Source organism: Diabrotica undecimpunctata, chromosome 2 (genome assembly GCF_040954645.1).
Source record: "Diabrotica undecimpunctata isolate CICGRU chromosome 2, icDiaUnde3, whole genome shotgun sequence".
In the NCBI taxonomy this organism is placed as follows: Eukaryota; Metazoa; Arthropoda; class Insecta; order Coleoptera; family Chrysomelidae; genus Diabrotica; species Diabrotica undecimpunctata.
Genome location: NC_092804.1, coordinates 31,773,946 through 31,787,622, shown reverse-complemented (window position 1 = coordinate 31,787,622; position 13,677 = coordinate 31,773,946). Strand labels below are relative to the sequence as shown.

Genomic DNA, 13,677 nt, shown 5'->3' with positions numbered 1-13,677 from the left:
TAGAATTCTTTGACTTGATCACTTGCTCGTAGTGAGCAATAAAAGACACACAAAAGATATCACCGAATAAAGATCGGTCGATAATAGACCACGAGACAGCCCTATAAAGCATTGTCTAGAGAGTGTCGAGAATGATCTAAGGATTATAGAAATTCGAAATCCTGGAGAAGCGTTGCCAATAGCAGAAGGGAATGGAATGCAATTGTTGAACAGGCCAAAATCCACAGAGGTTTGTAGTACTAGATGAACAAAAAGAGTGCATAAATTTCTGAGCTTCAAAAATTTTAATAGCCATCTTGTAATCATCTTAAAAATTAATGTAACAGACCTTACCTTATCTGATAAACCGTAAATAACCTCAGAAATTACAATAATCGAATTCTCTTGTAAAATAAAAAATTAAAAACACAGATTATTGCCATTCTTTTGATATTTTTTGATAAGATCTGTCATAATATTTGTATTCATAAAATTATAATTTGTTTCTCTTTGTTATAGGTTTATCATTGTTATTCTAACAATCGGTTGATTTTTAAAGCTAGTGTAACTTTCTTCCAAGAAGAGTCCCATCAGGTAAAGCAGCCATTACCCGGCTGTTAGACCAGATTACAAAGTGAAAAGTGAAAAATCGAAAATCAATTAATAACAATTAAGTTTTACCTGTCGTTCGGTGAGATCTAAGGACGCTGCTATTTCAATCCTCCTCGGCCGACACAAGTATTTATTGAAGTGGAATTCTTTTTCTAACTCTAGTAATTGCGTGTTGGTGTAGGCTGTTCTGAGTCTCCGTGGAAGACCGTTTTCTGAAACAAGCATAAAAAATGTAATTAATCATGATCAGGATGTTCTATTGTTGGGTAAAATAAAGTTTGTATGCGGGGAATCCTTACGGTAGGGTGTATTTTTAGAACAGTTTAGAGGATTAAGTTTATAATTTGACTTAACTGTATTTTCCACCGACAGAGAAAACAAAATATTGTTGAATGAGTGAATGATACAAAAAGTGACTTTGCATGGGTAAGATTTTCTTACTAATAAAATACCATATATTTTTTTTTACTAAAGACACAGAAGTGTATTTACATTAAAATCTGGTCAGTAAGACCAATTATCAATTTGTTTCTAACTTAAATTACTAATGAAATCTTAAAATTAGGTGTCTACTCACTAGTATCTTTCCTATTATTTCTAATAACTAGCATTCAATTTAGCATGCATACTCGCACAACACTTTACTCTGCTTTTCACTCAATCATTATACCAGTTCAAAAGGCTTTGTTCTTTTGAGCCTTCTTTCTAGGTTCGTATTGTCGAGGAGCTGGATAGCCTCGACGTTTACATGATGATGAAGTCGTTGTTCATGGCTCCCTGCAAATTTCTTGATTATCTGATTGACGTCTTCCATCTTGAGGTCCCGGTGAAGGTCGTTGTTCCTAACGTACCAAGGCGCATCTACGATGTTCCTCAGTACTTTATTCTGGAATATCTGGATTACTTTGATGTTACTAGGCTTGGCACAGCCCCAGAGTTGGCAGCCATAGGTCCATACTGGTCTCAGTATTTGTTTATAGATTAGGAGTTTATTATTTATGGATAGAGAGGAATGTCTTCCCATTAACCAATACATTTTATTGTAGCGGATGCCTAGTTCTTCTCTTTTCTTCTTCACGTGAGCTTTCCAGCGAAGTTTCGCATCAAGAGTGATCCCCAAGTACTTTGCTGATGTTGCAATAGGCACTTGGACATCATTTATTCTAATAGGAATATTATTAATTCTCTTAGTGGTAAAATTTATATGGACTGATTTATTCTCATTCAGTTTAATTTTCCATTTTTTGGTCCATTCATGGATTTTATTTATTGAATTTTGTAGTTTTTCTGTAGCTTCTTCGACGGTGTCACTTACCGCTAAGACAGCTAAATACTATATGATTCAAATTTTAGGCCCTCTTTAGTAGATAGATTTCTAGATACAGAGTTTCTAACATTAAAAATTAATAATAAAAATGTTCGTTCATTTTGGTTATTGCTACATTTAAGTCCTTGTTACTAATAAAGCTGATACTGAATGGAAATCAAGCGAATACAATGGAGAAGGAAAGCCACAACAGGAGAGTATCCATGAGAAACACGGAAAATCCAGAAACTATAGAAAAAGAAGAACTGAAAGAAGCAATAAGAAAGATAAAGATTGGAAAAGCACCAGGAAGCGATGAAGTAGCACCAGAAATGATGAAATATATAGGAGTAAAAGCAAAAGAAAAATTGTTATACATATATAACCTAATATGGAAGAGAAAAGTAATACCCAGAGAATGCACAAATGCAGTAATTATACCTACATACAAGAAAGGAAACACAAGAGACTGTAGGAACTATAGAGGTATATTACTACTATGTGTAGCAGCAAAAGTATACGAAACCATAATAGAAAGGAAAATTAGAAAAGAAATAGAACATAAATTAGAGGATGTACAAAGTGGATTCAGGAAAGGACACAACACACAAGACCATATATTCACCATGCAACAAGTAATAGAAAAAGCCTTAAAGAAAAATAAAGAAATACATCTGAGCTTTATAGACATGGAAAAAGCATTCGACTCAGTTAAAAGAAAAGATATATGGGAAAGTCTAAAGAAGAAACAAGTAAGTGAAGAACTGACAGAAGCAACAAAGAGTATATACATAAAAACAACAAATACAGTAAGAATGTTAAATATACAGTCAGAACCATTTGAAACAACCCAAGGAGTTAGACAAGGGGGAAGTCTCAGCCCAGTACTATTCATAAATGTAATAGATGAGATAGTGAAAGAATGTAAGAAAACATTCAAGAAATACTGCATCGGTTGAAACAAAATGCAAATGATAAATGCTGAGATGTGTATATTTGCAGACGACATAGTATTAATTGCGGAAACTGCAGAAAAACTGAAATACAACTTAGAAAAATGGAACCTAGAAGCAAGCAAATACAACTTAAACGTAAACAAAGAGAAGACTCAAATAATGAAAATATCAAGGAAACAAGGAACGGAAGATCAAATAGAAGTAATGATAGACCAACAAAAAATAATACAGACAAATTCATACAAATACTTAGGAACAGTAATCAACAACAAAGGGGACATCGAGGATGATCTTAATAACAGAATGGAAAACACAGGAAAACTATTCCAAGCAACTAAATAGAGGATTCCTTAATAACAAAGAAATATCAACAAAGACCAAGATGACAATATACAAAACAATATATAGACCTACAGTGACATATGGAGCAGAAAATTGGATATTAAACAAAAGACATCAGAGCAGAATTCAGGCAGCAGAGATGAAATACCTCAGAAGAACGATAGGAGTAAAAAGAACTGATATAATCAGAAATGAAGAAATAAGAGAAATACTCAAAATCACACCGATACTCGAGTCAATCAAAGAGAAAAAACTGGCATGGTTCGGACATCTAACTTGGATGGACAATAATAGACAAGTAAAAGGAGTGTGGGACGCTAAACCAATAGGGAAGAACAGAAGAGGAAGACCCATTAAAGAATGGAACAGTGACATCTTGCAGATACTGCAGAGTAAGGGTAAGACTTGGCAGGAAGCAACACAGATGGCATCCAATAGGAAGGAATGGAGAAAGTTCGTTAAGAGCTAGGACACCTCAGAAGACTGTCAAATATTGTAATTTAATGAATTGTATTGTAAACGGCCCAACATTTAGAACAAGAACAATACGAAACCCAGGATACTTTCCTGCTAGTGTTTCTTATTTGTGTTTTGTTTTTTAAATATTCTGTAAACCATTTTAACATATTTACACAAATACCATACTCCTCTAGGTTTTTTAGTCAAACATTTATCAATATTTTCGAAAACTCGGTTTAACTCTGAAGGCACTACTACTAAAAGGACTAAATTCTCAAGAATGATCTGTGTTTACTATTTCGTTAATGGGCATTGTTAGACTAGTCTTTAAATAATTTGGAAAAGTAAGATATTTAAGAGATGTTTTTATAAAATGCAACCAAATATATCCTACCAATTTAAAAGATGATTTTCTAATTTTACTATTCAGTACTTTAGTATATGGTATAAAAAGATTTGTCTGCCAAATACTATAAAGGCGATGAACGCGGTAAAGCCCTGATGGTAACACCAAAAATGAAATCGGTTTTTTAATAACGACAGTAGAAATCTCAGTAAGCGTGGAGAGACGTAAAATGTTAAACAACAAAAGTAACAGACCATGGACAGCACTACAAAGATAATCAAATCCAACAATACGTAACTGATTTCTTCTTCTTCTTTGGATGCCGTGTCCGTATTCAGACGTTGGCTGTCATCATGTTTACAATTTCCTGAAACCTTTCTCTGTCGGCTGCTGCGCGAAATAATTCTTCTACTGTGGAACCACACCATTGTCTAATATTACGCAGCCATGAAAGTTTCTTTCGACCAATCCATCTCTTTCCTTCCACTTTTCCTTGTATTATAAGGCGAAGTAGATGGTATTTAGGTCCTCTAATTATATGGGTATTCTGTTTTTCTCCTCTTTATGGTGTTTATGAGCAGACGTTCTAAATTGATCATTTGAAGAACATCTTCATTGGAAGTGTGCAAAACCTACGATATCTTTAGGATTCGTCTATAGCACCACAATTCGAATGCTTCTAACTTGTTTAGCATGGTGGTTTTTAACGTCCATGTCTCACAACCATACAATAGGATGGACCACACATAACATTTCAGGACCTTCTTACGAATATTCATCGACAGGTTTCTGTTGCATAAAACTGGTTTCCAGGTCATAAAAGCCTTACGTAATATTTCGATCTTGGTTATTATCTCTTCATCAGAGTCACAATTTACATTTAACCAGCTGCCAAGGTATTTAAAATGATTTATCCTTTCGATCTCCTCTCCATTAAGAGAAATCAGACCTTGATCTACATTGATCTTTCCAACTTGATAACTTGCTTCACTGACTAGATTTAGTAATGATACTGACTACGTAAACCTAAAGTCTCTCACAGATGATATTAACATTAACAACACAATTACCAAAACAGTAGCAGGTATCCAAGACAAATAATTATGTCCGTGAAATTAAAAGGAAGGAAAAATAAGCCGCGAACGAAAGCGAAAATGAGACAGAGAGTGAATGATAGAAGATGAACAAGAGGAGAAAATGCAAACCAAGGAGAATTAAACAACATCAACAAGGATATATCTAAATCCATAAAAAAAGATTTAGAAAGGTATAAAAGCGAAAAAATAATATGAATCATTGAAGACAACAAGGGTCAAAAATACTGAAAAAAAAAACTGTGTACCATCTACAAACTATCTAAAAAACCAATAAAAAAAATAAACAAAGGCTCAAAAGAAATTCCAGACATACCAATAGGCGAAATACATCACGCTCTTTGAAAGATAAAAAATGGCAAAGCGCTGGACGATTAGTAGACAACGGTATCATTTAAAAATGGAACAAAGAACTAAAAAATAAAATAAAGAAACCGATGTCTACATAAACTAGAAATCTATAAAAAATGGAATATTACCAAGATGTTCATCCTTCACAAAAAGGGATATCGAAATAACCTTGAGAACTACTGATAGATTCGCGTGTTAAATTATATTTATAAATTATAAATATATGTGCATACTCGCTAACAGGATTAAAAAAATTCGGTCAACCTCGAGAAAAGGGTGGATTTTGCTCAGGGAACAGTACAAATGATCACCCGGACTGTTTTAAGACTTTAATTGGAAAAACTATCAAAGTTGGTATTAATTTTTGTATACTTTCTTAATGTTTTCGACACAGTGGATATTAGCGCAATTTTAAAATGATTAGTGTAATGTAAAGTAGATTATCGCTAATCGAATATCATATGAAATATGTATAAAAATGCAACGGCTACTATAAATCTTCACGAGATCACCACAAAATAGACATCAGGACAAAAGTAAGACAATGCGAAACTATGTCCCCCAAATTGTTCTCAACAATATTAGAATATGATTTTAAAATACTGAACTGAAAGGATAAAGAAATCGTCATTAAAACGGATGACTTAAAAGATACTAAAGAAATGTTGGACAAAGATCATTATTTCATATCATATGTTTATTTTAAGCAATTTGATTGCTTGGTCCTTTTTTTTACTTAGCTTTTTAATATGGTTATCGTTGATACATTAGTTTAATACCAAAGCCAAGGATTTTAAATGTCATTTAATCACATAAAACGAAAAGTTTAGTAATATTAAAGGAATCAGTAAAGTACAACCTTGAAATTGAAAATCAAATGATAGAACAAGTAATAAAATTTAAATACGTGGAAATAAACTGATCGAGCGACAATAACATTAAAGAAAAAGTAAGGGAACAACTGGTAAAAGCAAGCAGAATAGTGGGATGCCTTAACGATAAAACATAGAGAAGATATTTGAAGACAAATGAAGTGAGTCCTAAGAGAAATAACCAGAAAAACACAGAACAAGGAGTAATAAGATTAGGGACCTAGACAGAATAAATTACAATGAGAATGGGTACAAGGAAGAAAGAGAGAATGGAACAGCAACACTAATCTATTTTTAGAGAAAAGACTCGTTAGAATAGCCCGGGATAAGTTGACAAATGAAAAGTCATCCACGGAAAAGATGAAATAATAATATTCCTCTAGGGTAGGAGGTAACGTCGAAAAGAAACCGGCAATCTGCCAATACAAAAATAGAAGAATAAGAAAATACAAATACCGACAATCCGTTGTACTCAAACGTGGGTCGTGGCCGATGAAGAAAAAATTTACAAACCAATATTAGAAAACACAAAAACTACAGAGTAAATGCTTTCGAAGAGAGTAACAGAAACTTTGTATTGAACACGAAAAAAATAATATCGACGAAGTGGTATGGAATAAACATGTTGAAGAGGAAAACAGTGCTTGAAATGAACAACGTGAAGATAAGGCTAAAGCTCATAAGAAAGAATGTATTATGCTCTGTATTTACTTGCAAGCTGTAAAAGTGGCACCTTCACTAAATGCCACTAAAATATACTTCAAAACAAAGTTGGGATACCACAACTTTACCATATTATATAATACTACAACTCATCAAGCTACTTGTTACTGGTTTACAGAAGTAGAGTGCGGTTTGCACGCTTCCACTTTTGTTTCTTGTTTAATGGATTATTTAGAGAGGCACTTCTTCTTGTAGTTCGTTCTCGTATCGGAGGTTGGCCATCATCACAGCTATCCGTACCTTATTGGCGGCTGCTCTAAAAAGATCTATTGAGCTGCAACTATACCACTCTTTTAGGTTTCTCAGCCAGGAAATTCTTCGTTTTCCTATGGATCTTTTACCCTTGATTTTACCTTGCATTATGAGCCTTAATATCTCATATTTGGCACCTCTGGTAATGTGGCCTAAATATTCCAGCTTTCTTGTTTTGATGTGCTTTATGACCTCGCAATCCTTTTGTAGCCTTCTTAACACTTCTGCGTTTGTATCTCGTTGGGTCCATGGTATTTTCAAAATCCTTCTATAGCACCACATCTCAAATGATTCCAACTTCTTTATATTATCCACTTTTAGTGTCTAGCTTTTCACTCCATACAACAAAGTCGAGAACACGTAGCATCTTAAGGCTCTTATCCTCAGATCCAGAGGAAGGTCTCGATTGACAAACATTGTTTTCATTTTTATAAATGCTTGTCTTGCAATTTAAATGCGTGTCCTTATTTCTCTACCTTGGTCATTGTTTTCATTTACCCAGGTTCCCAGATATTTGTAGTTATTTACTCTTTCTACTTGTTTTCCCTTGATATCTAGCCTTCCTACTGTATGTTGCTTAGAAATAATCATGAACTTGGATTTCTTAACGTTCATTTGTAGTCAATATTTGGTACTGACTGCAATGCTTCTAGACTGTTTGCAAAAACAGCGGTGTCGTCTGCAAATCTTATGTTGTTTAAGATTTTACCGTTTATTGATAAACCTTGTTGTTCCTCTGATATTGCTTCCTTAAAAATAGCTTCGCTGTACAGATTGAATAGCAATGGAGACAGCACGCAACCCTACCTAACACCTCCTTTGATTTCTATTGTTTCTGTTTCGACAGAGGCACTGCTTGAGAGAAAATCTACCTACCGTAATTTACTCAGACGGTTGCACATTTCAAAACCGAAAATGTTATGGCAAACGCACTTCTTAATTTTGCCGTTAAGTATAGAGTCTTAGTTACGCAAAAATATCTTACCAAAGGTCACACACAAATAGAATATGACTCTGTACATAGTAGCTGTATTGAAAGAAAACTAAGAAATAGGGTTATTGAGTTACCAAGTGATTATGTTAAAGCGTCGAAAAAGGCTAGAATAAAACCTGATCTATATGAAGTTATTCAACTAGGTCATGACTTTTTTAAAGATTAGGCCAGATCAGAACTGCAGCAGTACTCCACAATCAAACCCGGTATAAATCATTTTGTTGTAGACATTAAAGCTTTATGGTATAATCCCAAAGGAATAAATCAATTTAAACTAAATTTTAACGAAGAATTTCAGCATCTTTCTGTTAGACCCAAAAACATTGAAACCAATATAGATTACCCAAAGCTGTACAACAATCGTTTGGCAATCACTCAAAAAAAATGGCGTCACTTACAAGATTTGAAGAGTGTCATATCAAAAGAATGTCACATGTTTTACGATCTTCTCCCATAAAAAAAGAAAAATTCTCCAAAAGGCTAAAAGGAAGAAATACAAACTCCACATCGACTTCTAAAAAAAACAGTTCAAGATAGAAATAGTACCTAAACGCTATTTTAATTTTATTTTTGTAACTAGATAGTTAAGTTTGACAAATCATTCAATAAACATTTGTAAATACCATTTAACAATTAATAATAAAAAATATAAGTATCAGGCAGTATCAGTAACTCTAACAAAATCTATGATAAAACCTGCTATTAAACTGTATTATTTATAAGTTCAAAATGATTTTAAAATTGGCAACGTTTTTTTTACTTCCTGTAAAAACTAAGTTTTCGCATATAGCAGATCGCCGACGTTATGTTTATGTGGAATTAAGCCACAATTGATTATAATTATTATTACATTTATGGATAACAGACTCTACGTGGACTAAAATACAGGAGAGGAAGTGCTTAAAAGCCACAGGACTAAACAGTGAAAGTGATAAAGAGGCCTATAAAGCGCTGAACGGTCAAATAAAACGACTCTGCAAAAAGGACAAGAACACACACTTGAACAAAATCTGCATGGAAATATAAGGGCATAAAACCAAAACTGAGACCAGAAACATGTTTAAAAAAATAAAGCAGATAACACGTTCCTTTACACCAAACTACCGTGCTATCAAAGATGATAACGGAACTCTACTCACTTCTAAAAAAGATATTTTACACAGATGGAAAGAATACTGTGGACGACTGATGATGGAGGAAAGCACAGACGCCCCATCACAACAAGAAGATGCCAGTTTTGCGACGGAACCTGACGTACTCAAAAGTGAAGTTGAAGCAGCAATTATGAGGCAAAAAAGTCAGAAAGCTGCCGGTCCAGATAACATACCTATTGAAATGATTTGGGCCCCAGATGACCTTGGACTGGATATAATACATCAAATTTGTCAAAGAGTGTGGGAGACAGGTAAATGGCCTGAGGACTGGACACAATCACTATATTTTATATTCCCATACATAAAAAGGGAGCGAAAGATTTATGTAGCAACTATCGCACAATTGCTCTAATTGCGCATTGCAGTAAGATACTCTTACACATAATTCTCGAGAGGATAAAGCCCTTTTTACTACCTAACATTGCAAAGGAACAAGCAGGTTTCGTCCCGGACGTGGTACTAGAGAACAAATTTTAAACGTATGGCAGACTGTAGAAAAATCCAGAGAATTCAAGATCACAACATATTTGTGCTTCATAGATTATAGTAAAGCTTTCTATTTGGTGAACTGGAGTAAAATGTGGCAGGTTTTGTCTGAAATGGGAGTCCCCAATCATCTGATACTGCTAATTAAAAGCCTGTACAATAAAAATTATGCCAGAGTTAGAATAAATGGGGAACTAACCGATAGTTTCAGGGTCACAAAGGGCGTGAGACAAGGCTGCTTACTAAGCCCAATTCTATTTAACATCTATAGTGAATGGATAATGCGGAAATCTACGGCGGACTGGAACGGTGGCATCACCATTGTCGGGAAGAAGATTTGCAACTTGAGATATGCAGATGATACTACTATCCTCGCTAGTTCTGAAGCTGAATTGATTCACCTGCTACAACGGATAGAAGACGTAAGCTTAACGATGGGCCTTAAAATAAACAGAGATAAAACGAGAATCATGATAATTGACAGAGCTAACAACAATCAAAATCATCTGGTCATGATAAACAATATCGCTGTTGTAGATAAATTTGTGTATCTGGGTTCATTAATAACGAACAAAGGAGGCTGTACTAAAGAAATAAAGCGGCGGTCAGCAATCGCAAAAAGAGCTATGGCAAAATTAACAAATATTTGGAAAAGCCATGAAATAACTACCGATACAAAAATGAGACTAGTAAGTAGTCTAGTTTTTCCAGTTTTTACTTATGCATCGGAATGCTGGACCCTTATTGAGAGAGACAAAAAGAACATAGATGTATTTGAGATGTACTGCTGGAAACGAATGCTGAGAATACCATGGGTGGCCCGAAGAACAAATGAATCCATACTGGATCAGCTAAACATAAAGAAAAGACTAAGAACACAAATATAAGAACAAATAATAAGCTATTTTGGACATGTGCTTCGAAGAAATGGTCTTGAAAAATTTACCATCCAGGGAAAAGTAGAAGGCAAAAAAAAATAGAAGTAGATCTTCAACACGATACACGGACCATATTGTTGCTACCATTGGCGCTTCATTGTCAGAATGTGCTAGAATGGCAGAAGATAGAAAAACGTGGAGGAACATTGGGAAATTTAGCTAATAGCTTCATGATATCACGATACCTGCATCAAGTTAACGACTAAGAAGAAGAAGAAGAAAATTATTACATTTTGCCTAACTAAAGTTTGACGTCTCGATTTCCACTCCGGAAATAGTTTTCAAAAAGATTATTTAATAATTTTTTAGACAAGAGTTTATGAGGCGGTTATTCACCCTTTTTCCGGAGTGAAAATCGAAACGTCAAACTTTAGTTAGTCAAAAATGTAATTTAAATTACAATCAATTCTGGCTCAATCCCTTATAAACACAATATATTACTTGCACATGTCACAAGCAAACAGTTTCAGAACCTTATACAAGTCATAATGTATCAGTTTCTTGCGCACATATACCCGATAAAAGAAACGATCTCATTCTCAGTATAAATTTCTCCGTTTTATAAAGAAAACCGACGTTTTTTAACCAAGAGAACATTCGTATTGTTTTTACAACTATGACAACTTCCATATAATTGTGAAAAAGCATTATGTTTTTTATTGTTCGTAATCTGCACTTCAAAGTACAGTTGTACATGGCCAAAGACTATGAAATTGTTAGGCTTTAATACCGTAATTATGATGATATGCGAAATCATTATGTGGTTTTGGTTCACAGGTAATTTGTAGGAAATGTTGTATTTATAGAAACGTCAACAACAATTGCCTTGTTCTCTCGTGGATGTTCGGACAATTATCATTTTTAAAATTTCACCTTTACTACTTATATCCGGTGCACGGACTGCATGAATTTTGTTTTTAATAATCACACACTCCATATCACAGTGTAATTGACGTTATTTTGTTTTATTATCGTAAATAATAAAGTTATTTAATATTGTATTTAAATCTAAACTCATAGAAATACTCTGTATTGTTAATATAATGAATAGATAAAAACATTATCAAGTAAAATAAATTGAATAGTTATACTCCTGGTCCTTACCAAATGGCATTATACTTTGCACATCAAAACACAAAATATTGAAATTTAACAGGAAGCATTCAAGTTTTCATTACCCAGACATATACTTAAATCGTGTATTTTGCGATTTGTAAAAAATTAAACAAATTTTAAGACTGATATTTGATCAGAAATTAAGGAATTAATTGCATATGAAAACTTAGATAGTTTAATATTATCAAAGTATCAAAAAGACATGTTGGTTTATAACATTCTCAGCAATTTCCCGACTTCCAATCGACCTTTCGTCTGGTCGTTCCATAGGTCCTCTTCTATATATTATGTTTCTTTCACCTCTTTGTCTATTTCTTCTTAGTTTTCATTGGTTTATAACAAGAATCTTAATCTATACATTTTTTGCATTTATAGATCACCTGATTCTTCCACGGAACTATTTTTTCAGAACCTTCTAAATTTGTTAGTCGACCTACCCAATGAGAGCAGAAAAATTCTATCATCATCATCAATCAGTCAATCGCGTCCACTGCTGGACATAGGCCTTCCTCAGTTCTTTCCAGTGTTCTCTACACTGGGTCGCTTGTACCCAGTTTCCTGCTACACGTTTTATATCATCGGTCCATCTAGTCGGTGGTCGTCCCCTGCTTATTTTATAGTTTCTGGACCTCCATTCCATGATACGTCTTGTCCACCGTCCATCTTGGGTTCTGGCTAAGTGCCCTGCCCAGTTTTGTGGTTCTTTCGATGACGTCTTGAACTCCTGATCTTTGCCTGATTTGTTGGTTTGTTATGTGGATCTTGAAGGCTCACGTTCAGCATTGCACGTTCTATGGCTCGTTGTGTAACTCTGAGTTTATTCGCAGATTTTTGCGTGAGTGTTAAAGTTTCTGCTCCATAAGTTTGTACAGGCAAAACACATTGGTTATAAACCTTTCGCTTAAGACACATGGGAATTGAACTTTTTAGAATATGGCTTAATTTGCCAAATGCTGACCATGTCAGGCCTATTCGCCTCTGTATTTCATGTGTTTGATTGTCTCTGCTTATTTTGATCTCGTGTCCCAGATATGTGTAAGTGTCTGTTTGTTGTATGGTATTATTGTCTATAGTTATATTTCTACTTATTACGAGATTTGTCATAAGTTTGGTTTTCTCAAAGTTTATCTTTAATCCTGCTCTTTCAGACAGACTTTTAAGCGAATGTATCATAGAAACTGTATCCTGTAAGTTATCTGCGATTAATACATCATCTGCAAACCTTAGATGATTTAATCTTTCTCCATGTATATTTATGCCCATACCTTGCCATTGAGTGTTCTTAAATATTGACTCTAGAGCTGCCGTGAACAATTTTGGTGAAATATTGTCTCCTTGTCTAACTCCTCGACCTAAGCTGAATTTTACTGTGTCTTCGTGTAGTCGTATACTTGATGTAGCGTTCTTGTAGATGTTTTTGATTAGTGTCGTGTATCTGTAATCTATTCGGCTTTGATTTAGGGCTTCCAGTACTGTTTCAAACTCTACATAATCAAAAGCCTTCTCGTAATCGACAAATGCAAGAACTAGTGGTATGTTGTACTCGATGAACTCATCTATTGCCATTGAGTGTTCTTAAATATTGACTTTAGAGCTGCCGTGAACAATTTTGGTGAAATATTGTCCCCTTGTCTAACTCCTCGACCTAAGCTGAATTTTTCTGTGTCCTCGTGTAGTCGTATACTTGATGTAGCGTT

General features: G+C 34.3%; 1 protein-coding gene across 2 annotated transcripts in view; it reads right to left on the bottom strand.

Annotated features, from left to right (window-relative positions):
- pb (homeobox proposcipedia) overlaps nucleotides 1-13,677 on the bottom strand; it is a 200,970-nt gene that overhangs the window by 12,162 nt on the left and 175,131 nt on the right. For both annotated transcript variants that reach the window (XM_072522562.1, XM_072522563.1), the window contains one exon: nucleotides 661-803. In XM_072522562.1, coding sequence (XP_072378663.1) covers nucleotides 661-803 — 143 coding nt within the window. The remainder of the gene's footprint in view (nucleotides 1-660; nucleotides 804-13,677) is intronic.